The sequence below is a fragment of the Theropithecus gelada genome, chromosome 7a (genome assembly GCF_003255815.1).
Source record: "Theropithecus gelada isolate Dixy chromosome 7a, Tgel_1.0, whole genome shotgun sequence".
In the NCBI taxonomy this organism is placed as follows: domain Eukaryota; kingdom Metazoa; phylum Chordata; class Mammalia; order Primates; family Cercopithecidae; genus Theropithecus; species Theropithecus gelada.
Genome location: NC_037674.1, coordinates 54,042,803 through 54,070,364, shown reverse-complemented (window position 1 = coordinate 54,070,364; position 27,562 = coordinate 54,042,803). Strand labels below are relative to the sequence as shown.

Here is a 27,562-nt window from a genome sequence, read left to right as displayed (position 1 = left end):
TGCCACCACAACATATGCTGCTCTGGCATATTGAGTATTTGAGTTAAAGCCACTTGAAAAACAGCAGATGCAAGAAGGGCACTCTTGATCCTCCTTCTTTTTCTAAAAAACAAGAGACGAGGCCAGACATGATGGTTCACATCCCATAATCCCAGCACTTTGGGTGGTAGGCCAAGGTGGGTGGATCACTTGAGCCTGGGAGTTCAAAACCAGCCTGGGCAACATGGCAAAACCCCATCTCTACATGAAATACAAAAATTGGCCAGGCCTGGTGGCTCACGCCTGTAATTCCAGCACTTTGGGAGGCTGAGGCGGGTGGATCACTTGAGGTCAAGATTTCGAGACCAGGCCAGTCAACATGGTGAAACCTCGTCTCTACTAAAAATACAAAAAAAATTAGCTGGGCGTTGTGGCATGCGCCTGTAGTCCCAGCTACTCCGGGAGGCTGAGGCAGGAGAATTGCTTGAACCCAGGAGGCGGAGGTTGTAGCAAGCCAAGATCACGCTACTGCACTCCAGCCTGGGCGACAGAGTGAGACTCCATCTCAAAAAAAAAAAAAAATAATAAAGAAGTATTTAGGTTTTGCCAGTTCTCAGGGTCTTCATTTCCTTATGAGGGTTTCCACGTTGTGTAAAACTTGTATTAAATCTGTTTTTCTCCCCTTAATCTGTCTTATGCCAAATTAACTCTCAAGCCCAGCCAAAGACCCTAGGAGGGCAAAGGTAAAGTCCTGCTTCCCTTACAATGGCATTTGCTTAAAAGCTCCAGAAAATGTCTTGGCCTTTGTCACACTTCTGTGGACACAGTCAAGTCCTTTAAATCTTCTCAAGTCTCACGTTTGTAACCAAGGGCTCAGAGAAAGCCAAGTAAATCCTGACCTGCTCCCTAAGGAAACCAGAAGGTCTGAGATGCCTGCCTAGGCCGCGGCCACAGGCCAGATGGGCTTCCCGAGGCCTGGCCGGGAGGGCCTCAGATGTCAGCTTGACTGACCCCCTCCTTCTCCCCAGAGGGAGAGGGCCCGGGGAAGGGCTTGACCAAGATCACGACGCGAGACGCTGGCGGAGCGCGGCCCCAGCTAGATCCACTCACTCACGGTCCTCGCTGCCGCCCCCGCCCCAGGTCAAGGGGCGCCACTCGCCCCACTGCTCGCCTCAAGAGGGTTTTTTCCCAGGCCCCGCACCCTCACCCGGTGCGACCTAGACTCCCACGGCGGGACCCGGGCGCACGCCTCTTCCTGCCACAGGGCGGCGTCGCCGCCGCTCCGGGTCTTTGTCCCCGCCTCCGAGACCCCCGCGCGCCCCCAGCACTTCCGGCCGCGGGAGCCCAGGGTTCGTGCGGGGTAGCGTCTCCCGCGGCCAGGTCGCCCCCTGCCGGGATCCGGGAGCGCTGCAGCCGCGGAGCCGGGTGCCCGCCCCTCTTACCGCCGGGGGCGGAGTCGCTGCCGCTTCGGGTCCCAGTCCCCGCCTCCGAGACCCCCGCGCGCCTCCTCCAGGCGAGCTGCGGGACGGGAAGGGTCTGGCCGCCGTGGGCCGCTGCCAGCCGCGGGGCTGCCGAGGGCCGCTGGCGAGGGGCGCGGGCTCAGAGTCTGGCGGCCGCCGATGGGAGGCGGAGCCCGGGCGGGCGAGCGGCGGCGCAGCGGCCACCATGGGGAACAAGCAGACCATCTTCACCGAAGAACAGCTAGACAACTACCAGGTGAGCTCGGCGCGCCCGGCCCCCAACGCTGGCCCCGCCGCCCTTCCCTTTTCTCGGTCACTGGCCGAGGCCTCCCGAGAGCCAGCTCTCCCGGGTTCAAACCCTGCCTCTGCCTTCAGCTTGCCGCGTGACCTTGGGCCAGTGACTTCCCCTCGCTGTGCCTCAGTTTCCCCACCGGTGTAATAAGAGATCTTTCCAGTTGGAAGAGCCTCTCAGGCTCGCCTCTGCCCAGCCACTCTCGCCCTAGGGCAGGACCCGAACCCCTCCCAGCCACCCATTCCAGCGCCCACCTGGCTCCGAGAGGGAGTCAGTAAACTAGGCTGGACAGAGGACCGCCCTCCCCGGTCCCTGCGCCCTTAGTCCCAGGAAGGAGCCCAGGAGAGCGAGTCTCTGTAAAGCAGAAATGAGAGCTGGGGTCCTGTCTGGGCTAGGAGTGGGATGCGTCAGTCCCCACATGCAGTCTTCAGTTGGAACTGTCTTGTTTATCTGCTGGGGTTCTCTCCTTCTGACCCCAGCATGGAGATAACTGGAGCAAGAACGGAAGCCCGGTACCAGCCTTCTAGGGCCACCTCTCCCAGCTCCCTTAGGCCCTCAGCAGCCACCTCCTTAGACCTTTCTAGGTTTTCCTGCCTCCAGAGCCAGCTTTCCAGATCTGGAATCCCAATACCATCCCACCCAGGTAAAAACTTCGCTGTGGTTGCAGGATGAAGCCCAACCCCTTGGCTTACCCAGAGCCCTGGCCAATTGCTCAGCTTATCTCTGTAGCCTCAGTCTCCCCAGGTCCCTTCCCTGCCCTCTGCATGGCAGCCTTCCTAAACCCATTTGCAGTTGCTCCAGCTCACCAGGCTCATTCCTCCCTCCCTGTCTCCCTCTGCCCATGCCTTTTCCTGGGCCTGGATTCCTCTCCCTCCTCCAGATGATCTCTCTCACCCTTCAAGTCCCACATCTGATGCCTCTCCCCTGACTCCTCAGGTGGAGGAGGCAGGATTGTGTTGTGGCCTGTGTAACTGGGCAGGAGGAACACCAGCAGAGTCTCCATAGGCACTTGTTGCCTTCATCAGTGCTTACTTTGGCTGTGAAGGAAAGCAGGCATGAAGTGTGGGTCCTCTGATGTGGGTGAAGGTAAAACAAAGGCCCCTTCTCCTCCTACAAGCCCTAGTTGTCAGTAATGGATTTCTCAGCTCCCCAGGTGAGGCCCTGGGAAGGAAGAGGGGAGACACATTTATGAAGCACCTGCTGTGTACCAGGCACAGTAATTGATGCCTTCTATGCATCAACTCACTTGATCATCACAGTGAGGTGGATTATTAGCCCATTTTACAGAAGTGTAAACAGAGGCTGAGGAGCCATTCAGGGCTCACACAGGATTTCAAATCTTGACTCCCAGGCTCACTTCTTTAGTTGAGAGTGGGCTGGGCTGGGCCATGTGTGCTCTTTGTCCCCAAGGCACTCAGTCTCAGACATTCAGAGACAGACTCTCACCTCCAGTGTGTGGCCCTTGTGATAGAGGCAGGTGGTGGAGTGTGTTCTAGGGAAGGGTGCTAGTGGGCAGTGGGAGGCCAGCAGGGAAGGGGGCAAAGTCCAGAAACTATGCAGCACTTGAGCAGGCCTTGGGAAGATAGGTGGAGTTTTGCCCAGTGGGACCCAGAGGAGGCATTCCAGGTGGAGGAGACAGCTTGGATAAAGGCTTGAGAGTGGGCAGGTGCAAGCAGGCAAGCCATGCTCAGAAGTGAGGAGTAGCTTCAAGGGGGTGGGGAGCCCGGGTTCCCACTCCGACCAGCCTGGCATTGGGTTACTCATCGGAGCCAGTCCCAGTGTTAGGTTCTGATCCTTTGCCAGAGCCTAGCTAGACCCTGCCAGGCGGGGTGGGAGAAATGAGTGCTGCGAAACCTGAGAGCCCCACATCTCCTTCCCTCTGGCTCTCCAGCCAGCCACGTGCCAGCCAGGGCTGAGTGGGAGTGAGCCTGAGTTACAGCACCCTCTCTCCTAAGTGACCCCTAGGGTTTCTTGGGACCTTCCAGCCTGGCAGTCTAACCTTTCCTGGGCAGGGTGTACCCTCCTGGTTCCCGGTGCCACTGATTCCCAATGTTCAAGCTTCTGTCCAGACCACTCCTCTGCATTGTACAGCCATCCCCCAGACCCCTCAAACTCCAAAACAGGGGTCACAGCCTCCCCAACACCCACTGCTGCTCCTCCAGCCATTCCAACGCTCTGCTCTCCCTCAGCCCATGTTTTCAGTTAAGAACAAGGCCTGTTACTCAGCCTCTTTTGTGGCTCACCTGGAGGTCCCTTCCTCCATGCCCACAGCCAGGGCCCTGGGCTAGGCCTGCTCAGTCGCCTGCAAACTGTAGGTCTGACTGCTCCCTCCCGCGCTCCTCCTGCCCATCCCCCTCCAGCTACCTGCCCTCTTAGTTCTTTCACTCTTCCTTCATCTCTTCCTCCTTCCTTCCTCTTTCTTTCTTTCTTTCTTTCTTTTTTTTTTTTTTTTGAGACAGTCTCGCTCGCTCTGTCACCCAGGCTGGAGTGCAGTGGTGCGATCTCAGCTCATGACAACCTACGCATCCCAGCTCCGCCTCCCAGGTTCAAGCAATTTTCCCTGCCTCAGCCTCCCAAGTAACTGGGATTACAGGCACCCGCCACCATGCCCGTCTAATTTTTGTATTTTTAGTAGAGACAGGGTTTTGCCATGTTGGCCAGGTTCAAACTCCTGACCTCAGGTGATCCACCCGCCTCGGCCTCCCAGAGTGTTGGGATTACAGGCGTGAGCCACCGCGCCCGGCCTCCAGCCTCATTTCTTACTCCCTTTCCCTTTGCACCCCAAGTTTCAGGCACACTGAAGGGCTTCTGGCCAAGCCCTCCCTCACCTCTGGCCCTTGTTCTCCTGCTGCTCTCCCTTCTCCTTTGCTAACCTAGTCTGGCCCATCTATCTGTCCAGGCCAGGCCTCACCTCTTTGGGATGGGCTCCCTGACTCCCTCCCCACCAATCTATTCAGCTGGGAATACTCAGGGAGCCTGACACATACACATCCCCAGTCCCTCTTGTGGCCACAGAATGGTTTATACTGGGCACCTTACTGTTTGCACTCCATCTCCCTTCTCGTATGGCCCCCATCCAGGCATAAAAGAGATGCTTGGAGGATGCTGTCAAATGAATGAACAAATATTTGTTAAGGCATGGCTCCAGGAGAGCAAAGAGCTCTGCACAAGGATTCTGAAGCCCTAGATTCAAGTCAGCTGGGTAGTTGATGCTGTGGGCCTTAGCAAGCCACTGTTCCCTTCTGGGCCTAAGTGTCTCCACCTCTAAAATGGGAACAACTGCTAACCCGGCTGTGCTCATGTCACAGGGCTCTTGTGGGGATCAACTAGGATCACTGGAGACTGACCTTGAGTCGTGTGATGGTCACCTGGGCAGTGCTGAGGCCTGAGCTGGCAGAGCTGGATGGAGAGCCATTTCCATTACAGCTGGGACGGCCCATGGCTCGGCTCCTGACAGCTGGCACAGGCAGACCAGGCGTGTAGATGGGAGGCAGGCAGGCTACCTGAAACAAGTCACCCTTGAGTTGAGCTTTGGAGAAAGGAAAGGGTTTGGACAACCTGGAGAAAAAGGAGAGATGGGGAATAGGGTGAATAAGGCTCAGAGGCAGAACTCAAGCCTTAACTGGGAAGACATCTAGGCTTCTACTGTGAAAGCCCAGCCTGTCCTGTTTTCTGCTGCCAAAGTTCTGAGGGTCCATCAATCCTGGGTTAGGCCCCCTCTCTGCTTCCCTCCCGTCCACTCCTTATGACCCAGACCTGGGGACCTTTGCCTAAAGACTTGTCCCTGTGTTCCTATGTACTGTCAGGAGCCAAGCAGTGATGGGGCACTTGCTCTCCAAAAGTATAAGAAAGGGTTCCTTCAGACACGTGGCTGTAGCTCCTAGGGCAACTGAGGATGTAGTGGTGGGCAGGGTCATTGGCGACTCTGGAGAAGGAAAAGACAGCAGAGCTACCGACTCTGGGGAGATGCCTTTGGGACCTTGGGTGGTGGATGGGGCTTTTGCACTGTTTCCTATCAGCTGGGGCCAATAGACTTCCTGTACCTTATCTCATTTGCTCTTCACACTGTCCCCTTCAGAGAGACACTATTTCCACTTCACAGATGCAGAAACTGAGGCTCAGAAAGGAGAATGACTTGCCTAAGGGTCTGAAGCTAGACTAGAATTTAACTCTGACTACCAAACCTTTTCCTCTGCTACACTTCTAGGCCACCCTGAGTCCTGAGAAGCTTTTAAGAACACCTGCCATATTCACTCCCTGTGCACTGCCTCCCTGGAGTGAGTCCCAGGGAAACAAGTCAACAGAAGAAAAAGTGAAACATCAGTTGATGAGCAGGTTCATGGCAGCTTTATCAGTGATGCTAAAACCAAGAAACAGGTGTTACTAAATGTTCAGAAAGAGAAGAAAGGTTAAGACTAGGCAGGGGCTAGGCCCTCACTGAGATACTCTGCAGCCACTGAAATCATGTAACTGCTGTGGAAGGCATATGTGGAAAAATCTGATCACTTATCCCACAAGCCTGTGTTAAGCACCTGCTGTGTATAAGTATAGGAATACACAGCAGATGCAGGACATGGAGTGGTTGGTGTACAGTGGTCATAGCTCTGTTTGTAGTCATAGGCAGTGGTCAAGAAGCACAGAGGATCTTTTCTTGCCTCTGCTTCCTTGCCAGTGGGGGCCCCAAGCTCTACTCCCATTAAAAAGAAAAGAAGGCCAGGCGCGGTGGCTTATGCCTGTAATCCCAGCACTTCGGGAAGCTGAGGCGGATGGATCACCTGAGGTCAGAAGTTCGAGACCAGCCTGACCAATATGGTGAAACCCTATCTCTACTAAGAATACAAAAATTAGCCAGGTGTGGTGGCGCATGCCTGTAATCCCAGCTACTCGGAAGGCTGAGACAGGAGAATCACTTGAACCCAAGAGGCAGAGGTTACAGTGAGCTCAGATCATGCCACTGCACTCCAGCCTGGGCAACACAGCGAGACTCCGTCTCAAAAAAAAAAAAAAAAAAAGAAAAGGGAGAAAAAGGAAACACAGAGGCCTAAGTTCCATTCCCAGCCCTCCTGGGCTGTGTGTGCAACTTAGGACAAGCTACTCAACTTTTGAGTCTCAAGTTACCCATCTTTAAAATAGAGAGATAATGCCTGCCCCCATTGGCTAATGATAAGGATTAAGTAAAATTGGATATTCAGAGCCCCAGGTGCCAGATGCATGGTACATCATGTACTGGCTGTGATGTGATTTTCAGCCTGGGCTGCATGTTGGAACCACCTGCGTGGCTTTGAAAACTACTGATGCCTGGGTCCACCCTTGGGGATTTCTCTATAATTTGTCTGGGGTCTGCTGAGGGGTGGAGGACACAGGTATCTTAAACAGCCCCCCAGGTGATTCTGCTCTAGAGCAGACATCCTCACACTTCAACATGTATCACCATCATTGGGAGGGTTTTTTAAAATGCAGATCCCTGGGCCCCACCCACAGAGTTTCTGATTAAGGAGATCTGGAGTGGAGCCTGAGAATCTGCATTTTCACCAAGTTCCCAGTGAGGCCGATGCTGCTGGTCCAGGAGCCACAGCCTGAGGACCATTGATGTAGGCAGGTGTAAGTAATTGTGACAGGGAGCAGGGTTATAGGGGAAGTGTTTGCATCTTTTGCCAGTTCCGCTGACTGCCTCCTCCAGGCTAGGTGGGAGAGCCCTGGCCCTTATCACTGGGCACCTTAGACTATGGAAATGGCCCTGGGGTGGAGGGAAGTCCACATTCTGGAGTTTCTGGAGTTTGCTGAGAAATCAGCCCACCCTGTCTCCAGCCTGTCTGTGCCTGAGGCCTGCTAAGTAGGGAGTTTTCTGTCTGTGCTGGGTGAGGAGTAGGGGCACTGCTTCCACAGCCTGAGCCTTTCTGGGCTCCTACAGAGGAGCCATTGTCAAAAGCAAAGCTGAGACCCCCAGGAGAACCCCCTGTGTTTCCAAGGAGGCAGCATGGATCCTTAGTCTAACCCCCAGGGAGCAGCAGCTTAGGACAGACTTGTTGGGTCAAATGGGGCCTGGAAATTCCTGCCAACTCTTGCCTCTTCAGCTCTCCTGAAAACACCCAGTGGAAACCCCAGATGTTGTGTGCATCCTGCGGGCGTCCTCTCTTTGGCTCTCTCAATCCAATTGCCCTGATGTCTAGCAGCTTCAGGTCTCATTCAGAGCCAGCCTGGCTGTTTGCAGGCCTGAGTTTCAGCCATTCACTCCTCATCAGAGCTGGCTCTGGTCAGCTTATGGCCCCAGGAGGCCCTACAGGCTCTGGGCTCTGCAGACCTAGGAGGCCTTCTTCCTTCATGTTGTAACAGTGAACAAAGGTGGAGGAGCTACACAGCAGGGGAGGTGCACAAAAGCCCTTCATGGTTGGGCATTTTACAAAGTGCTGGGTCCTTTTCACCTCCATACTTTTCACCAAGGCCTGGCATAGTGGCCATTGTCACTGACTCCCAGTGGTTGATACTCACCTTGGGTAGGCCATGCTGTGGATGGAGGCGGGTCATCTAGACAGACAGGACCCCTCTGAGATGAGTTTGTCATCTGGATGGCCCTAGGAGCCAAGTGCTGCCCCCACCTGGAGTAATGCTCACCTGGGGGTCCCCAGCAGTCCCTACCCTCACCTCTACCCCGGATGCTACCCGGTACCCTGCCCACCTTTCTCCCTCCTGTATCTCCCTGGCCTCTTCACTCCCTTCCCTGGGTGACCTCATCCCTTTCTGGCTTCAGATACCAGCTACATACTGATGCTTCCCCAGTCTATGTGCCTGGAACTCTCAGTCTCTGAGCCTGGGACTGCACAACCCCCCTAGCACCATGCTCAGGGCTACAGTGAGGATGGCACCCTATGCAGCTACACGAGGTGGCCCTGTGGGTCCTCATTCGGAGTTGTCTCCCAGCCACTTCCCCATCATCCCCCAGTGTATCCCACTGGCACTCAAATCAGCCACGCATACCTGTGAGCATTCATCTTCCTCCTAAATGTGCACCCTAAAGCATGCTATAGCCCCCGACCATGCACTAAGCTCCTTAGGCCTAGCCCAGGATGGACAAAGGTTTTGGGAGGCATTTTCTGTACCTACTAGAACCAACTTTCCCCAGTGGGTGAGGGTGGGGTGGGGAGGGGTAGTAGTGATTCTTCTGCCCTCAGTCCGCGGCTATCCCCTGTGAGCCCTGTGGCATCGAGGCCTCTGAGAAAGAAAGGGGCCTGGGAATCACACACTGACTATGTGTTTTCCCTCAACAGGACTGCACCTTCTTCAATAAGAAGGACATCCTCAAGTAAGTGTGGCTTCTCGTTCACCCTGTTGGGACTGGGACTGTGGCCAGGGTGAGGCTGGGGCACCCCACATGGGCTGGCTGTGCTAGCTGGGGCTGAGGTGGAGCATCGGCATCTGTCAGGAACCACATTCAGGTCCCCACTCCACCACTGGGCTGGTATGGAGTTACAGCTTCCCACTCCTCCCAGGGCCCAGATCCTCCTGCTGGGGAATGAACATCTACTTACTACATGCTGAGCTTTCGGGTGGGTGGTTTCAGGCACATTCTTATTTAATCCTCATTGTGACCTTATAACAAGAGAATCCATTTAACCCCATTTTACAGATGGAGCTTAGCAACTTGGCTAAAGTCACAGAGCCAGGGACTCAAGACCCAGCCTCTAACTCCAGGTTCCTTGCTATTTCACTGCATCCTGGGTCCTGGTATAGGAGGGAGTCCCTTTCTGTTGTTAGACAGGGGTCCCTAAGGGCCCTTTGGCTCTAGCTTTGATGTTCTTCCACTCCTAGGATGTCTAAAAGTTGAGGGCATGCCCATAGCCCCTGAGCTATTCATCAGGGTGCTGCTTCTTCCCAGGACAGCCCTTCTCCTTGGTGTTGGTGGGGATGGGGGTGGATCTGGATGGCAAAGGTGAAGGGGATTGGCAGCCTCAGAAACCCAGGACCAGACGGTGAGCAGGAACCACTGAATACCAAGAAACCTGCCCCATGGGCCTCAGTAGGCCCCTCTGCCTGGGCTATCAGGTGGCACTAAAAGCCAGCAAAGTCCCAGGATCACTTCCCCTGGAGATCGACGGTCAGGCTGGGACCAGAGCCCATTGCAGCTTCCCAAGAGAGCTCTGCTGCAGCTTGTCACTGCCCTAACCACTCTGTTCATTCAGTCAGTGCCTCTCGGCTTTCCTCTCTACCCAGGCTATTCCAACCTGTACCCTGCATGGGGAGGGGATACCCCACTTCCACCACCTTAGAGAGTCTGGGCAAGGGGCAAAGCCCCCAGGCCTGGCATCAGTAGACCTGGGGTCTACTCCCACATCTCAGTTCTATGGCCTTGGGTAACCATTTGACCTTCCCTGAGCCTCAGTTTTCTTCTGTATAATAGGGATAGTGAAACCTACCCTCATAGCATTGCTGAGAGGCCGCAACACTGGGGTATAGTGTTTGATAGGTGGGATTTGCCCTGTGGCTTGAGACATGTCAGGGGTGAGGTCCCCATTTGGACAGCATGGCTTTCAGTATTGGAATAACAAAGCTGTCACCCCTAGCATTCTTGTGGCACCTTTTACCTTTCAGAGTTCTTCTCCATTTGAGCCTCACAGGGAACTTCGGATCCCCTGCCTTTGTAGATGCCAAGCCCAGGCTGCCTGTCTTCTGAGGCCCATGGGCATTTTCATTCTGGCAACAAAAGCGCCTTGCCCCGGCCTTTGCACTGACTGTCACCACTCCCTGGAGCGTCCTCCTCTCCTCTGCCCACAGCATTGCTATGCATCCTTCCAGACCCAACCCCAGAGTCATCCCCTTTATAAGCACCCCAACATCCTGCCAGCCTAGTGCTCCCCCAGCTGCTCTAACAGCCTGTTAGGGGCTCTTTGGGTTTCTGGGCCCAGATGCCCAGCTCCCCCCGAGACTTGCTATCAGGCAGGACTAATGGGGAGCATGGCACCTGTTAGCCACCAGTGACCATATGAAGAGTGCGTGGGTGAAAGACAGGATTGGCTGAGGGAGAACATTCCAGGCTAGGGAGCAGCAGAGGTGAGACACAGGCCAGCTTTTCCCACTCCCACTCCCACTCCCACTCCCATCCTCCAGTGGTCTCACTGAGAGCAGCAAAGTTGCCTGTGTGGGGAAGAGGAGAGAGGAGCTCAAAGGCCAGTCCAGGAATCAGATCCAATATCATGGGCCTTTGGTGGTGGTTTTAGTCCATTCACATGCTGCTATAAAGAACTGCCTGAGGCTGGGTAATTTATAAAGGAAAGAGTTTTTTTTTTTTTTTTTTGAGACGGAGTCTCGCTCTGTCGCCCAGGCTGGAGTGCAGTGGCCGGATCTCAGCTCACTGCAAGCTCCGCCTCCCGGGTTCACGCCATTCTCCTGCCTCAGCCTCCCAAGTAGCTGGGACTACAGGCGCCCGCCACCTCGCCCGGCTAGTTTTTTGTATTTTTTAGTAGAGACGGGGTTTCACCGTGTTAGCCAGGATGGTCTCGATCTTGTGACCTTGTGATCCGCCCGTCTCGGCCTCCCAAAGTGCTGGGATTACAGGCTTGAGCCACCGCGCCCGGCCATAATTGATTCACAATTCTGCATGGCTGGGGAGGCTTCAGAAAACTTACAATCATGGCAGAAGGGGAGGCAAACACATCCTTCCTCATATGGCGGCAGGAGAGAAAAGTGCCGGGCAAAGGGGGAGAAGCCGCTTATAAAACCATTAGATCTTGTGAGAATCACTATCATGAGAACAGCATGCCCCCATGATTCAATTATCTCCCACCAGGTCCCTCCCATGACACGTGAGGATTATGGGAACTACAATTCAAGATGAGATTTGGGTAGGGACACAGCCAAACCATATTAGGGGTATTCCTGGCCCCTTGGAAAATGAGGAGCTCCAGGCAGGTGAGAGGACTTGGGGAGGGGTGTTCTGGCTCCCCACAGCCCTGGCCTGCACACCTCTGCACGCATCAGCACCCTAGGCTCTGTAACTCAACACCAGAGCAAAACCCAAGCCTGAGGCCCCGTCTGCAGCTCGGGGATGACATTGCTTGCAGGAGCTGTTTTCTCACAGGGCCCTGCGTCCAGGAGGGCTGGGTGATGGTGTTATTAAACATGAAAAGAGCTACCTGGAGTTTTGCTGCCCACCTGTCCACCCTCAGGGAAGGGTAGTAAGACAAGGCAGGATTCAGGATTGCCTGTCTGTGGAGAGACCAGGCATGGCCATGATGGCTCAATTCCAGTTTCAGCCCTTTCACTTTTCTCCAGCCTTCTCTGTGGAGAGGCCAGCATGACTGACTGCCCCTCCAGGAAAGCCCTCTCCACTGTTCACATCTCAGGTCAGGGTGACACAGCTGAGGCCTGGAGCCCAGAGAGGGCAAGGTCAGCTGCAGAGCCAGGCTGTCCAGCCCCAGGCCTTGCTCATCTTCCCTGCTCCCGAGGGCCTTTCAGGGCTGCTACTCCCCACCCCCACCGGGATGGTTTTCTTGGTGAGCTGCTCCCTGAGTACTGATCAGATGGCGAGGAGGAAACTTGAGCAGGAGGTGTTTCTTTGCATGTTGGGGCCCAGCTCTCTGGCAGCTTTGGGGGAGTGATACCGAGTCACAGATAGCCCGCCTCCAATTCTCCTTCCCTCTGCCCTGCCCGCACCCAGGTAGATCCGATTGCTCCCCAGGACACAGCTCCTCCATTCCCACACTGAGCCCAAGTGGGCAGCCACCCTCTTCAGTCACCTTGCTTTCCATAGGTAAGAGCTTAGCACTTCGACTTCCCTTGTCCCCTAATTAGGCTGTGCTCTTTAATCAGCAGGACAGTAGTCCTTGTCCCCTTGGTACACAGAGAGGCCCACCCAGCCAGCACCCCAAAGTGTTTGCCTACTTGTTCTTTTATTGTTTATTTTCTCAACCTTTTAAAAGCTTTGTGCAACTTGTTTTAATTACTTACTACACATATACATAATGATTATAGAAAAATTAGAAAATGAAGCCAGTCAAGAGAAGACAAAAAAAAATTACCTGTAAGCGTATGACCCAGAAATAATGGCTGTTAATCTTTTGGTGTATATTATGCCAGTGTTTTTCTTTTGTATGTGTTTATCAAAAAGTCAGATCATGGCCGGGTATGGTGGCTCACACCTGTAATCCTAGCACTTTGAGAGGCCGAGGTGGGTGGATTACATGAACTCAGGGGTTTGTGACCAGCCTGGCCAACATGGTGAGACCCCTGTCTCTAAAAAAAAAAAAATACAAAAGTTAGCCAAGTGTGGTGGTGTGTGCCTGTAGTCCCAGCTCGGCACGTGGCGGAATAGTCAAATTCTTAGAAACAGAAAGTAGAATAGTGGTTGCCAGGGGCTGAGAGGAGGGGGAATGGGGAGTTATTGTTTGATTAGTACAGAGTTTCAGTTTTGGAAGAAGGAGAGAGTTCTGGAGGTGGACCAGTGGTGGTGATGGTCGCATAATAATGTGAACATATTTAATGCCACTGAACTGTACCCATCAAGATGGTGAAGATGGTACACTTTATGGCATGTGCATTTTACCACAATTCAGAAAAACTAATAATTAAGATGGTAAATTTTATGTTTTTTAAAATTATTATTATTATTATTATTATTATTATTTGAGACGGACTCTCGTTCTGTTGCCCAGGCTGGAGTGCAGTGGCTCAATCTCAGCTCACTGCAAGCCCCGCCTCCCAGGTTCACGCCATTCTCCTGCCTCAGCCTCCCGAGTGCCACACTTGGCTAATTTTTTAAAATATTTTTAGTAGAGATGGGTTTCACCATGTTAGCCAGGATGGTCTCGATCTCCTGGCCTCGTGATCCACCTGCCTCGGCCTCCCAAAGTGCTGGGATTATAGGCGTGAGCCACGGCACCCGGCCTATGTTATTTTATCACAATTTTTTTTTTTTTTTTTTTTTTTTTTTGAGACAGAGTCTGGCTCTGTCGCCCAGGCTGGAGTGCAGTGGTGCAATCTCTGCCTCCTGAGTTCAAGCGATTCTCCTGCCTCAGCCTCCTGAGTAGCTGGGATTATAGGCACGTGCCACCAGGCTGGGCTATTTTTTGTGTTTTTAGTAGAGACGGGTTTCACCATGTTGGTCAGGCTGGTCTCAAACTCCTGACCTCGTGATCTGCCCGCCTTGGCCTCCCAAAGTGCTGGGATTACAGGCATGAGCCACTGTGCCTGGCCATTTATCACAATTTTTAAAGTTAAAAAAAGGTAAGAAAAAAGATCTTACTGTCCCCCTACTACCCAAGATAATCACTAACATTGTAGTGACCAGCCTTCCTTTTAGTCTTTCTTTTTGTAGGTATATAAATGTATACAAGCTTTTTTTTTTTTTTTAAATGGGGTTATACTGTACAGTCTGCTTTTTTCATTTAACATCTTGCAAACAACTTTCAATATCATTAGATATTCTGATATAATATTTTAAATGGCTGCATTTAATGGATATTTCTTAATTCGTGTAGTTGAACATTTAGATTTCCAACTTTTCATGATTTTAATTTGTACTTCAGTGAATATTCTTGTGGTACCATTCACATAACTGCACATGTCTGGGTATTTCCAACAAATTGCCTGATCAAAGATATGGATATTTTTAAGACTTTAGCTTTTCCCCCCGACTACTGTTCTATGCTTTTTGTCTTCTGACCCCAGATCATTCATTGAATAACCCAAGAGTCTGAAGCTCAGCTGCCTGTAAGGGGGGCCAACATGCACTGTAAATAAATGAAGCTGTCTAGTTGGGTGGGAACTCTTTGGAATGGATACCTGCAGAAATAGCTGCTCCTTAGCCCCAGCTGGTTATTGCCTTGGGGGAATTCAGACCATCTTGATGAAGAAACCTAGGTTTATAGTGTAAGATCTTTCAATCTGTATATGTTGGCAACAAAATTCTAAATTTAATATTTTGACGTAATTTAATTATTTTAAAATGCTATGTGAAAACTAGGCATGAATGTGGATTGCTGGTTTGTGACTTTCAGAGGAATTAATCTTTCCCCCACTGATTTCAAATGCTGTGTCATGGGCTCATTCTCATTTATGTTGGTATCTACCACTTCTAGTCTGCCTTGTAAATGCCAATGTCTATTTCATACATTGTCCTTATTATAGCTTTAAACTGTTTTAATACCTGATAGAGACAAATGTTTCCCCCGTTTCTCTTTCTTCAGGGTTCCCCTGCAACACTCCTACATTTATTCTTCTAAACAAGCTTTTTTTTTTTTTTTTTTTTGCCAGTAGCTTGAAGAAACACTTAACCAAACAAACTTTTGAATCGGTCTGGCTAGATCCCAAATAGATCATTTGCAGATTTTGATTAGGATTGTATTCATTTTATAGAAGAATGAACAGTTCATTGTCATCATTACAGCATTAAGTCTTTCCAATCAGGAATGTACAATAGTTATCTAACTACCTAAAATATTTTTATATCTTTCGTTAAACTTTCATTTTTTTTTGATACTTCAAAATTAGTGCATTTTGCACCAATTTTATACTTAGTTGTTTTTGTTTTTTGGTTCTTTTAAATTGTGAATTCAACTTTTTTTTAATTAAAAAAATATATAGAAACAGTCTCACTGTGTTGCCCAGGCTGGTCTCTAACTCCTGGCCTCAAGCAATCCTTTCCCCTTGGCCTCCCAAAGCACTGGAATTACAGGCATGAGCTACTGCACTCAGCCAAATCCTATTTTTGAAAAGGCTAATTTTGATACATAATAGAAAAACTGTTGTGTACAAAGGCTTCTGAACTCTTTCTATTTCAAATAGTCTTTAAGCTAATTATTTTTGGTTTTCCAGTAAATGATAACTTGCTTCCTCTCCAATATTTAAGTGTACTATTTTACCATTTTAACTAATTACATTCTTCCCTCAGTATCTGCAGGTGATAGGTTCTAGGACCTCCCAAGGATACCAAAAACTGCAAATGCTTAAGTCCTTGATATAAAATGGCATAGTATTTGCATGTAACCTATGCACATCCTTCTGTATAATTTTTTTTTTTTTTTTTTTTTCAGGCAGGATCTCTGTCCCCCAGGCTGAAGTGCAGTGGTGCGATCATGGCTTACTGCAGCCTCAAACTCCTGGGCTCAAGTGGCCCTCCCACCTCTGCCTTCTGAGTAGTTGGGACTATAGGCACATGCCACCAAGCCTGACTAATTTATATATATATATATATATTTTGTAGAGACAAGGGTCACACTGTTTTGCCCAGGCTGGTCTCAAAACTCCTGGGCTCAAGTGATTGGCTCACCTCAGCCTCCCAAAGTGCTGGGATCACAGGCATAAGTCACCATGCCCAGCTGCTCCTATATACTTTAAATCGGCACCTCCTGTACACTTTAAATCATTACATTACTTATAATACCTAATACAACATAAATGCTGTGTAAAGGGTTGCTATACTGTATTAAGGAATAATGACAAGAAAAAAAACTATAGATGTTTAGTATAGATGCAATTTTTTTTGTCAAATATTTTCCGTCTTCAGTTGACTCGCAATGCAGAACTCATGGACCTGGACGGCCAATAGTAGATTGACTCGTGCTCCTGGGGGGAAATGTTATGTAATAATGGTGATTATAGGCATCCCACATTGACAGGTATATCCCCAGTATATACAAAAATTAGCTGGGCGTGGTGGTGGGCACCTGTAGTCCCAGCTACTCAGGAGGTTGAGGCAGGAGAATTGCTTGAACCCAGGAGACGGAGGCTGCAGTGAGCCAAGATTGAGCCACTGCACTCCAGCCTAGGTAACAGTGCAACACTCAAAAAAAAAAAAAAAAAAAAAAAAAGAGAGAAAGAGATACCCTTTTGTTTCTGCTCCTAAGCAGAAACTCCTTTTGTTTCTGTTTTACTAAGAATTTTGTTGTTTTTTTTTTTATTGACAAAATATCATATACTTTAAAATACTTTTGACCAGGTGCAGTGGCTCATGCTTGTAATCTCAGCGCTTTGAGAGGGCGATGCGGCAGATCACTTAAGGTAAGGAGTTCGAGACCAGCCTGGCCAGCATGACGAAACCCCATCTCTACTAAAAATATAAAAAAATCAGCCGGGTATGGTTGCGTGCCTCTGTAATCCCAACTACTTGGGAGGTCGAGGCACAAGAATCACTTGAACCCAAGAGGCAGAGGTTGCAGTGAGCCAAGATTGTGCCACTGCACTCCAGCCTGGGCGACAGAGTGAGACTCTGTCTCAAAAAAACAAAAATATTTTTAATTTTTATTAATAAATACTTCTTAAATTTCAAATAATTGAGAAGTAGTTGAAATAACAAGTAAAAGTTAGCCTCCTTCTTTTCACAACTCTCTACTCCCACCTCACAGGGACTATCAGTGTAAACATGTAGTATATAACTTCTCAGATATTTTTCTGTATCCACACATACAGTCATAAATGCATCTATCAAATTGGTCAAAATGTTTTTTGCTTAATATGATTTGTAGTCACAGATTTCCAAATATTGAACTATCTTTGCATTCTGGAAGAAATCCTACTTGGTTCTAACATACTATTCTTTTAAAGTCTTGGACTTGATTTACCAGTATGTTATTTTTCTTTCTTTACTTATTATTATTATTTTTTGTAGATACAGGGTCTCTGTTGCCCAGGCTGGAGATCCTCCTCCTTGAGCCTCCTGAGTAGCTAGGACTGCTGATGCATATCACCACATCCACCTAATTTTTATTATTATTTTTTTTTTGTAGAGACACGATCTCACTACGTTGCCCAGGCTGGTCTCAAGCTCCTGGCTTCATGCAGTTCTCTCACCTTGGCCTCCCAAAGCACATTTAGATTACAGTCATGAGCCACTGTGCCTGGCCCCTAGTATGTTATTTTATAAGACTTTTTCATCTGTATATGAAGTACCGTTGGTCCATTCTGGATGCTACATATTAGGTTCTTGTATCAGCGTTCTTGTTAACTTTGTAAAATAAAGTGAGGGCTTTCACATTTCTTGCCTCATACTCTGGAGCAGTTCAAGTAGCATAAGTATGGTTTCTGGTCCTGATGTTACGGTAGGACGAATATATAACTCTTCTTGAACTCAGTGTCCTTTATTGGGGGGGAGGTGACAGAGATGTGGTTCTTTGACAATGCTTAGACTTTCTTTCACAGTGATTTGGGTTTTCAAATTCTCCTTGGATTTTTCTTTAAAGAAAAATTCCAGTGTGATTTTAGTTATTGTTTTAGAACAGATCTGTGTCCCAGCTGGCCTTCCCACCCCAGAAGATACCTCCTCAACCCCGCCAAGCACCCATTGCCTCTCTACCTCGTCCACCCCTTCCAGGGAGTCTCTGACATGGCAGGCAGTATGCTAAAAATTGCCAGTTGAAGGCCCGTGGTTTTACGAACATCCGGGGGTGAGAACAGTAGAACAGCCCCTGCTTTACTGATAGGGAACTTATCCTCCAGTGGATTAACCCACTTACTCACACTGCTAGTGAGAGGTGTAGGCAGGGCTCCAACCTCAGCCTGACTTCATGCTCCTACTGCAGCCATCCCACAAAACTTCGGAGGTATAGGCCAACCCCCAGAAACACTCCAATATCATACCCCGACACATGGGATAGGGTCAAGGTCAAGTGGGAAATGTAACAGTTGGAAGCACAATGGATATGTCAAAGTACCAGAGGCATGAATTATGAAAGAAGATGCATGAATTTTGAAACAAGTGGTTATTCCTTATTTGGGGACAGTGTAAAAAAAAAAATTTTCCTCTACACAAGAAATAGGAGCAAAGAAAGTCCTTGAGTGCCCTCTTGTGGAGAGTCTCAGCTTGATCCCACCACCCTGGCATTTGCTGAGCCTCCTCCCACCCAAAGTACAAGTTTAGGGGTTTTCCCCTCCAGCTCTGTCTCCAAGTCTTGGCACATCCTTGTGATTTCAGGCCCTTTTATAGGGATGTGTGACTGGCAAAGTGGGCATGTGGCATTTTATCGTTTATTTGCCCTGGACAGGCTCTGAACCAGGGGATGATGTGCTTACCAGGGCTTGACTTGCAGGGAGAAGCCAAGTGGTTGGAGTCCAGAGGTCCTGGGTTCAAATCCTGTTCCTACTGTTCATTGGCTGTGTAGGATGCAGCAGACACTTGATTCTTGAGCCTCAGTTTTCACCACCTGAAAATGGGAGACTAATAGCTACCTTTCAGGGTGATGTGGGGATTAAAATGAGTAAAGCAATGCACAGAGATTAGTTCAGGACCTGGCACAGAGTAAGCACTTGCTAAACAATAGCTGGTGTTATTATCTGTTTGAGCTGGGTAAGTAGTCAGGTGCCTTGCTAAGGACAGCTAGGCAGCAGCACCACAAGAATTGGTAGAACCCAAGGGAAGGTTGGGTGTCTGTGCTGAATGGCTTGTAAAATAAAGTGAGGGCTTTCACATTTCTTGCCTCATACTCTGGAGCAGTTCAAGTAGCATAAGTATGTTTTCTGGTCCTGATGTTATGGTAGGACTAATGTATAACTCTTCTTGAACTCAGTGCTGTGCTCAATGTGCTGAAAGGTGGGCCTGGGGTGTGTCACAGGGTCAAGCCACTTAACAGGAGACCTGGGCTGATCTGGCTTTGGGGGTGGCAGGGCCAGCCCAAGCCCGGGAGATACAGGATCATACCTAATCCATTCGCCAGCAGCCTAGGGCTTCACCTTAGGCAGGTTACCTACCTCAGCCCCCAGTCAATGCCCCTTACGCTTGTCCCACCCATGGCAGCACTTAATGGACACAATTTTTGTTTTTAGAGATAGGGTCTCACTCTGTTGTCCAGGCTGGAATACAGTGGAACAATCATAGCTCACTGCAGCCTCTAACTCCTGGGCTCAAGCTCAAGTGATCCTCCAGCCTCAGCCTCCCAAGTAGCTAGGACTGAGCCACAATATCCAGCTAATTTTTTTTTTTTCATTTTTGTAGAGACAGGCTATGTTGCCTAGGCTGGTCTCAAACTCTGGGCCTCAAGTGGTCCTCCCACCTTAGCCTCCCAAGACACTGGGATTATAGGCATAGGCCACCACACCCAGCTCACAATTTCATCTGAATACAATTTATACCTGTCTTGAGATGGGGGGCTATTCTCTGGGATGACAGGGACCTGGACAAGTGACTTAGGGCAAAGAAAGACTGAATGATGGGGCAGGGAGCGGGGAGGAAGGGAGCTTCCAAGTAAGACAGTGCCAGGATGCCTTACACCTTTGAGGGTCCATGCAGCTTGTTTTCCTGGAGGCTGGAACAGGAACTAGGGACCTGACCCATCAGTGAGGAGGGAGGGCCAGGCCCACCAGGGTAGCGGGCTGGGTCTCGATGGCCCCCAGCTAGAGAGGTTATGAGTGGCCCATTCACAGGGGCTTCCTGAGGGTGTGAGGACTGCTGAGAGATCTCCCAGAGAGACCCAACCCTCAGGGCCTAAGTTGGGGTGATGGGGCCATGAAGTGGGCCCAAGCTTTGATGGATCCCCAGGAGTATCCAGAGGAAGAGTGGCTAAGAGTTTCTGCTTGGATTTACCATCTTGGGCTCAACCCATGGCCCTTGATGCTCCCTAGTTATGTGGCCTTAGACAATCACTCTTAACCTCTTCAGCCCTCAGTTTGCTGAGCAGTAAACAGGTCAGGATGCATCTGTCTGCACAGTGATGTGGAGGAGGATTAAATTAGGTGGTGTGTTCATTGCTTAGCACAGTATCCCGAGCATAGAAAACCCTTATGAGGGCCCAAAGGAGAAAAAATTAGAAGACTTGGATGCAGGCCCAAGGAGTGATGGTGGTGGTGCTGATGGGGTGGGTGTGGTGGAAATAGGGTGGCCTGGACACAATCTGGTTATCAGCACAGAGGTCTGGGCAGAACTCACCTCCCTCCCAACTTCATACCCTGTGGGCAGAGCAGAGAGCCTCCCATTGGCCCCTCACCTGGTCCTGGCTGAGGATGATCTGCAGAGGCACAGGCCTAGGCAGGGCAGCATTGGGCCGCTGGGACTTAGGGATGGCACCCCCTCCAGCACTTTTCCTCTGCTTTCCTCCAAGGCTGCATTCACGATTCTACGAGCTGGCCCCCAACCTCGTCCCAATGGACTACAGGAAGAGCCCCATCGTCCACGTGCCCATGAGCCTCATCATCCAGATGCCAGAGCTCCGGGTACGTGCAGGGCCTCTTGCTGGCGGGCAGGGGATCTGTGCCTCTGGACCAGCAGCAGAGGCCCCTAGGTCTGGGCTGAACCCAGCTCCACCCTTTGTGTCTGTGTGGCTCTGAGCAGATCACAGAACCTCTCTGTGCCTCAGTTTCCTCATCTGCACTCTGAATACATAAGCTATGTGGGCTCTGTCAGGGTGCTGTACATCAGTGGCCACCCCACTGCAGGCCATAGGCTTGTGCTCATCTGCTTGTCCCTTTGTTAAGTGGCCCCAAGCCTGCTGTACTTGGCAGACCTGCGTCTCCTTTGTTAGATAATTTTTCTGTCTCCCCCTTGTCTGACCGTGGCTTCTCACTGAGGTCAGCATCGTGGTCATCCATAACATAATTTCTCAGACTTTAATGTACCTGTTAAAATTTAATTTTAAACCACCCGGGGATCTTGTCCAAATGCCAATTCAGGCTCAGGACACGTGGAGTGTCAGGATTCTGCTTTTCGAGCAAGCTCCCAGGTGAGACTGATGCTGCTGGTCCTCAGACCATATATATTTGAATGTTTCGTTTCATGAGTTCCTTATCCATAATATGTAAAGTGCACTCAGCGGTAAGAAGGCATTTGGGGCATAACTCCCCATTGCAGTGGTACTTCGTCAGTAGCCCCTGGCCAGGCCTGGGATGTGTGGCTTGATGGTGGGGTCAGAGTGCTATATGGCATCCACTTGGGGCCTATACTCTGGTTGTGACCTCAGTCCTGAGACACAATGGACCCCAGGTTCAGCCCTGGACCGACACCCTGTCTGGCCCAGCAAGGGGCTCAAGAGCAGGCTCAGAGGGTTGCTGGAGCGGGTGAGACACTCTTGGGTGGGACCGAAGTGGTCTGTCTCTGAGCCTCCTGCGCTGGCCTGGGCTGGGCACGGAATGGGGCTAGCCAAGTGCTAGCCCAGTTGGGATGGAAGGGCTGTAGGATAAGTGATTTGGGGATCTAGGAAGGCATCCATGTACAGCTCCCTGGGAGAGGTGGCATCCAAGGTAGTCTAAGAGAATTCACAGGAGCAGAGTGATGGCAGGCCTGGGCCTGAACTGGCTGTATGACTCTTGCTGCTTATCTGGTCCAGTTATCTGACCCTACATCTACCTTCCACGATCCTGGCCTGACACGGCCTGAGCTGAGGGCCACCAGTGCCCTGGGTTGTCATCTTTTTCTGCTGGGGACAGGACCCTACACATCCAGGCAGAGCCTCTAGGTGCTCTTCTGGGTAACAGGACGAATCTGTGCTTCTGCTTCAGGTGAGGCGGTGCCTCCAGTGAGAACACATTGGCTGTGGTCAGCTTTTTTTTTTTTTTTTGGAGACAGGGTTTTGCTCTGTTGCCCAGGCTGGAGTGCAGTGGGACGATCATGGCTCACTGAAGCCTCAAATTCCTGGGCTCAAGTGATTCCCCCACCTCAGTCTCCCAAACAGCCAGGACTACAGGCGTGTGCCACTGTCCCTGGCTGTGCCCATCTTAATGATGTGACATGACCCAACAGAATGCTTCCTGAGCTCTTACACGTGCTGGGCCTGGTACCAACACCTTACATACTTTAGCTCATTTAATCCCATCACAACCCAATTAAGAAGGTGTTATTATTCCCTTTTTACAGATGGGGAAACCGAGGCTCAGAGGGATTTGGTCACTCCTCCAGGGTCACACAGGCTGTCCACAGTCTGGCTCCAGGGCCCTCCTGATTATCCTGCACCCACGGTGATTGCTGTGTGTGTTTCCTTCAGGAGAATCCCTTCAAAGAAAGGATCGTGGCGGCGTTTTCCGAGGATGGTGAGGGGAACCTCACCTTCAACGACTTTGTGGACATGTTTTCCGTGCTCTGCGAGTCGGCTCCCCGAGAGCTCAAGGCAAACTATGCCTTCAAGATCTATGGTAACCAGGGCTAGAGGAGGGGGCCGTGAATGTGAGGTGGGCAGCATGTGGGGCCCTCAGGCTGTCTGGTTACTGCTGGCTCCTGCCCTGGGGACACCAAGAACAGTGAAGCTGATCTGTCCTCTGAAGAGTGCCTATCCAGTGGGGTGGCCAGGGGAGACGATCAGTCCCTGAGAGACATCTGTGGGGTTCCTGAGAACAGAGGAGGGAGGGACTCGCCAACTCCAGGTCGGGTGGTTAGTGTGAGAGGGGTCCCAGGCATGACCTTTAAGCAGGGACTAGCAGAGGCTCGGACTAGAGAAGTGGGGACTGGCAGACCTGACAGAGGGCGCAACCCATGCAGACCCAGGGAAGCGCAGAGCTTGGTAAGGAGATGGGAGGAACTTGAAAGGTGGTGGGACGGGGGTATGAGTCTGAAGAGAATTTGGGGCCAGCCACAGAATTTGGACCTAGTGCTCTGGACACCAGGGCCCCTGCAAGGTTTCCAGTGGGGAAGGGCAGCTCTGTTTTCTGGAAAGATCACTCAGCAGCTTTGAGGTGTAAAATGGAGGAGCTAGAGAGGCTGCCTAGGCCATGGTGGTGAGGCCAGGCCTGCAGGGGGGCCTCCGGAGCCCCCCAACACTGCCAGAGGTAGGGCCGCCTGGGTTCACCCCACCCAGCCCTGCCCTCGGGCCTGCTGTCTCACCAGCCATCAGAGGGCAGCAGGCACTCATGAGCCAGGGACTCACGCTTCTCCCACAGCCATAGGGAGAAAACTTCATACCCACGAGCTCATCCCCTGTGCTGGCCTGACAGACCCATGGGGACTGGTGTCAAATCCTCAGACAGACTTCAGTTGAGATGGCTAAGGCCCAGGAAGGGGCTGGGACCCAACCTGGACCTGAAGAGTCAAGGTCAAACCTCCTGTCCTCAGCACCTTTGATCAGACACTGGATCCCAAGGCAGCAGAGTCTATCAGGGGCTGACATTTCACTTTCTTTTTTTCTATTTATTTATTTATTTATTTTTAATTTTTTTTGAGACGGAGTCTTACTCTGTCGCTCAGGCTGGAATGCAATGGCGTGATCTTGGCTCACTGCAACCTCCACCTCCCGGGTTCAAGCGATTCTCCTGCCTCAGCCTCCCGAGTAGCTAAGATTACAGGTTCTGCCACTATACCTGGCTAATTTGTGTATTTTTAGTAGAGATGGGGTTTCACCATGTTGGTCAGGCTGGTCTCGAACTCCCGACCTCAGGTGATCTGCCTGCCTCGGCCTCCCAAAGTGCTGGGATTACAGGCCTGAGCCACCGCGCCCGGACTGATGTTTCACATTCTAGTTATGTTTCACGTTCTAGTTATGTTTATTTCAGAGGACTTTGGTTTCTGTCTGTGCACCCACGTTTTGCTTGCATATCAGAAAGAAAATACCTGCCAGTCTACCTTCCACGAACTATGCCCACATGGGTCATGTAAAATGTTTCTCAGATTCCACCCAACATCTGCCCAGTCTTGGACCCCACAGCATTGCTCCTGGGATGGGCTGCTGTCTGCCCAAGACAGGGGAGTGCAGATCGCATGGACCGGGTGGGCACAGGAACACATGGAAGAACTGTGGCTTCCTTGCTGCCCTAGGCTGGGGGTGGAGTGGGGAGAGGCAGCCAGGGCCCTCCTAGTCTGGTGCTGGGGAGGCCTGGGGCCTCATTTGCAACAAGGATCATCTTACTTCTGAGCCTCAGTTTACTCATGTTAAATGGCCACAGCAATTGAGCCAGCCAGCCAGCCAGCAAATCTTTCCAGAGATTTGCTATGTCCCGTGCCAAGGGCACAGATGAATCTCCCCTGATGCCTACCCTAGAGTTGTGCCCAGGCCTCTGCAGAGATAGGGCAGAGTCACCCCCAAGTCATTGTTGGGCTCCGGGGTCCAACAATGACCAGGGATGTGACCTCAAGCAGGTACCTCTCCTTTTCACCTCTGTTGTTTTGGTTTTTTTTTTGAGACAGAGTCTTGCTCTGTCACCCAGGCTGGAGTGCAGTGGCGCTATCTTGGCTCACTGCAAGCTCTGCCTCCGAGGTTCATGCCATTCTCCTGCCTCAGCCTCCTGAGTAGCTGGGATTACAAGCGTCTGCTGCCAGGCCCGGCTTTTTTTTTTTTTTTTTTCCTGTATTTTTAGCAGAGACGGGGTTTCACCGTGTATGCCAGGACGGTCTCGATCTCTTGGCCTCATGATCCACCCGCCTCAGCTTCCCAAAGTGCTGGGATTACAGGCGTGAGCCACCGCACCTGGCCACCTCTCTGTTTCTTCATGTGTATAGTGGGGATTCAATTGGCCTGCCTCATAGTCTTGTTTTGAAAATTAAATGAGAAAGAGCATGTAATGCTCACATGATGGGTCTTTGCCACTAACATTAATGTCAGAGTTTGCCAGTGGGCACGAGAAGCTCATCTGCGGGGGAGAGGACCCTTGTTGCTAGAAAGCCCTGCCACTGGGAGGTGATGTGTGAGCCAAAATTTGAAGGATGACCAGGAGTTTGCTGGGAAGGGACCCCAGGCAGAAGAAACAGCACATGTGCAGATCTGGTAGTTGGGCTGAAAATGTAAGGAGAGAGAATTTGCTTTGATGCAGTCACGCATGGCTTGGTCCTCTGAACCATTTTGCTATCCTTTGGGGCAGTAATAGTGCCTTTTTCTGGGTAGAATCAAACCGTGTTCCCTGTTCTGTGTGCACTAATGCCAGGCACAGGCCCCTCTCTAAGGGCCTTTTGATTTTGAGTCTCCTGACCCATTGTGTCTCCTGGCCACACACCACTGAAGCAACATGGTGTGGTTTAGAAAACTTGGGTCTTAGAGTCACATAGGCCCCAATCAGAATCCCTGCTCCATCTCCGAGTGGCTCTCCCACCTTGATTAAATCACATGGCCTTTTTGGGCCTTAGTTTCCTTAGCTCTAGAAGTCTAAAGGGAACACAGGGTCCACTGTGGGCTAAGGCCAGGAAGGGCTATCTGGCCTAAGCCTGAAGTTCTCAGGAAACCTCAGATTTGGACTTTTGACTTGTTTCAGGATGTGGTTTAGTCATTGTGGGGTTGTTGTGGGTGGTGGATGTGGGTGTCTAAGCTATGCCTAGTGGGTGAGCCCTCTTGGGGGCTGGGATCCAGTGTCCCGAGAGTGTGCATGGAGATGCTCTGGGGACATCAGAAGCTGGTGGAGGTAGTGGGACCAGCTGGGAGTGTAGGGGTCCCTGGGTGCACGCAACCCGGACTTGAACATGTGCAACCCCCACCCCACAGACTTCAACACTGACAACTTCATCTGCAAGGAAGACCTGGAGCTAACGCTGGCCCGGCTCACTAAGTCAGAGCTGGATGAGGAGGAGGTGGTGCTTGTGTGCGACAAGGTCATTGAGGAGGCTGACCTGGATGGTGATGGCAAGCTGGGCTTTGCTGACTTCGAGGACATGATTGCCAAGGCCCCTGACTTCCTCAGGTGCTGCCACTACAGGGGCCGGGCTTGGGCAGGGCAGGGCAGGCTGGGATGTTGGGGTTAAGCCCCTGTCACTCGCTGTTTGTGAGCAGTGGTGTGTGACCAGGAAGCAGGAGGTCACGTTCAAGGCACCCTTGCCCTAGACGTGTGACTGGCCTTTGTCCCCTGCAAGGGGGATGGTGGAAGACCTGGGGGCCCCTTCAGTGATAACTGGGGGCAGAACTCCCTGGGCACTGCTGTCCCTCCAAGCCTGCCTTCCCTCAGTATTGATTACTTGCATCCACTATGCAGGGTTCCCTATTGAGGTGCTGTCCAGCGTGGGCCTGGGGCCTGCTGTGCTTTTCCCTGAGGAGCCTTTACCTGCCCAACCCAGGGCCTCTCACCCTCTCTTGCCCTTTCTCTCTTTCCAGCACTTTCCACATCCGGATCTGAGGACACTGCCGAGGCTGCAGGGGCCTGGAAGTCTACCGTCCTACCCTGCGGTCACATGGGTGTGGCCTCCAAGCTCCCCAGGAAAGCAGTGGCAGCCTCTGGGGTTCACACCACGAATATTTCCTGTGGCCCTTTCAGCAAAAAACAGCCTTAACCAGGAAGGGGGCATGTGAGGGTTAGGACCCTTCCCACAGCCCCTCTGTGGTCCAGCCCGAGGACCCATGGCCCCTCTCCAGGCCCTCTGCACCCCGCCCCATGCCCCAGTCCTCTCCCACTCCAGAAATGCTCCCCACCCCCCAAAGGGAAAGGCAGATAACCCAACAGGAGGTGGTGGGGTCTGACGTGTCCAAGTGCTGGCAGACACCCTGGTCACCCAGGACAGAATGGAAAAAAAAAAAAAAAAAAGAGGTCAGGGTTTTAACGAGCTATGCAATCTTTTTCCAAAACCCAAGGTTGGGCTGCTCCTCACCCCTGCCTGTTCCTCTTCTCCTGGCCTCCTTCACAATGTGAAGCTGTGGGCACAGTGGGCCGAAGGGCTCTTGCCCCTGTCTCTGCCTCTGGGTCATGAGTACTACCCTGCCTGCCCTCCCCAACACCATGGAATCCGCACTGGTATGTGCTGTCCACAGATGTGTGAACTCCTGGTAGTAAAACACTTTTGCATCCCTGTGCTCTCCATGTCTGCTAATGTTAGGAAATGTTTGAGGGTACCTTTGCTTCTGATCCTTGAAATCCCACCATTGGCGTCTCATCTCTCAGCATCAGGCAGTGCCTCCTGCTTTAGGCACTAGCTTTGATTTCAGTGCGTGTGCCGTCGGGAAGAAGACACATCCATGCCCCAAACCTTCTGTAAATTCCCTGACAGTATCTCTGGTTAACGTTCAGGAGTGCAAACCAC

The 27,562-nt window shown here is 51.2% G+C and overlaps 1 protein-coding gene across 6 annotated transcripts; it reads left to right on the top strand.

Moving 5' to 3' along the window:
• The first annotated feature begins 1,139 nt into the window (after nucleotides 1-1,139).
• On the top strand, nucleotides 1,140-27,374 carry CIB2 (calcium and integrin binding family member 2). Of its 6 annotated transcripts, XM_025389568.1 has the most exons (6): nucleotides 1,140-1,695; nucleotides 8,997-9,031; nucleotides 20,751-20,862; nucleotides 22,626-22,773; nucleotides 26,040-26,235; nucleotides 26,643-27,374. In XM_025389568.1, the coding sequence occupies exons 1-6, from the start codon at nucleotides 1,645-1,647 to the stop codon at nucleotides 26,662-26,664; spliced, it is 564 nt and encodes a 187-aa protein (XP_025245353.1). In that variant the 5' UTR covers nucleotides 1,140-1,644; the 3' UTR covers nucleotides 26,665-27,374. The 6 variants fall into 6 exon arrangements, with proteins under 6 accessions (XP_025245353.1, XP_025245356.1, XP_025245354.1 ...); XM_025389571.1 differs by lacking the exon at nucleotides 8,997-9,031; XM_025389569.1 differs by lacking the exon at nucleotides 26,040-26,235 and having other exon boundaries at nucleotides 26,643-27,345.
• Nucleotides 27,375-27,562: the final 188 nt, after the last annotated feature.

Coding starts and splice junctions, on each gene's coding strand:
- CIB2 (XM_025389567.1), top strand. CDS start 1,645: ATGGGGAACAAGCAGACCATCTTCACCGAAGAACAGCTAGACAACTAC. Junction 1,696..8,996: donor AACAGCTAGACAACTACCAG/GTGAGCTCGGCG, acceptor TTCCCTCAACAG/GACTGCACCTTCTTCAATAA. Junction 20,863..22,625: donor TCCAGATGCCAGAGCTCCGG/GTACGTGCAGGG, acceptor TGTTTCCTTCAG/GAGAATCCCTTCAAAGAAAG.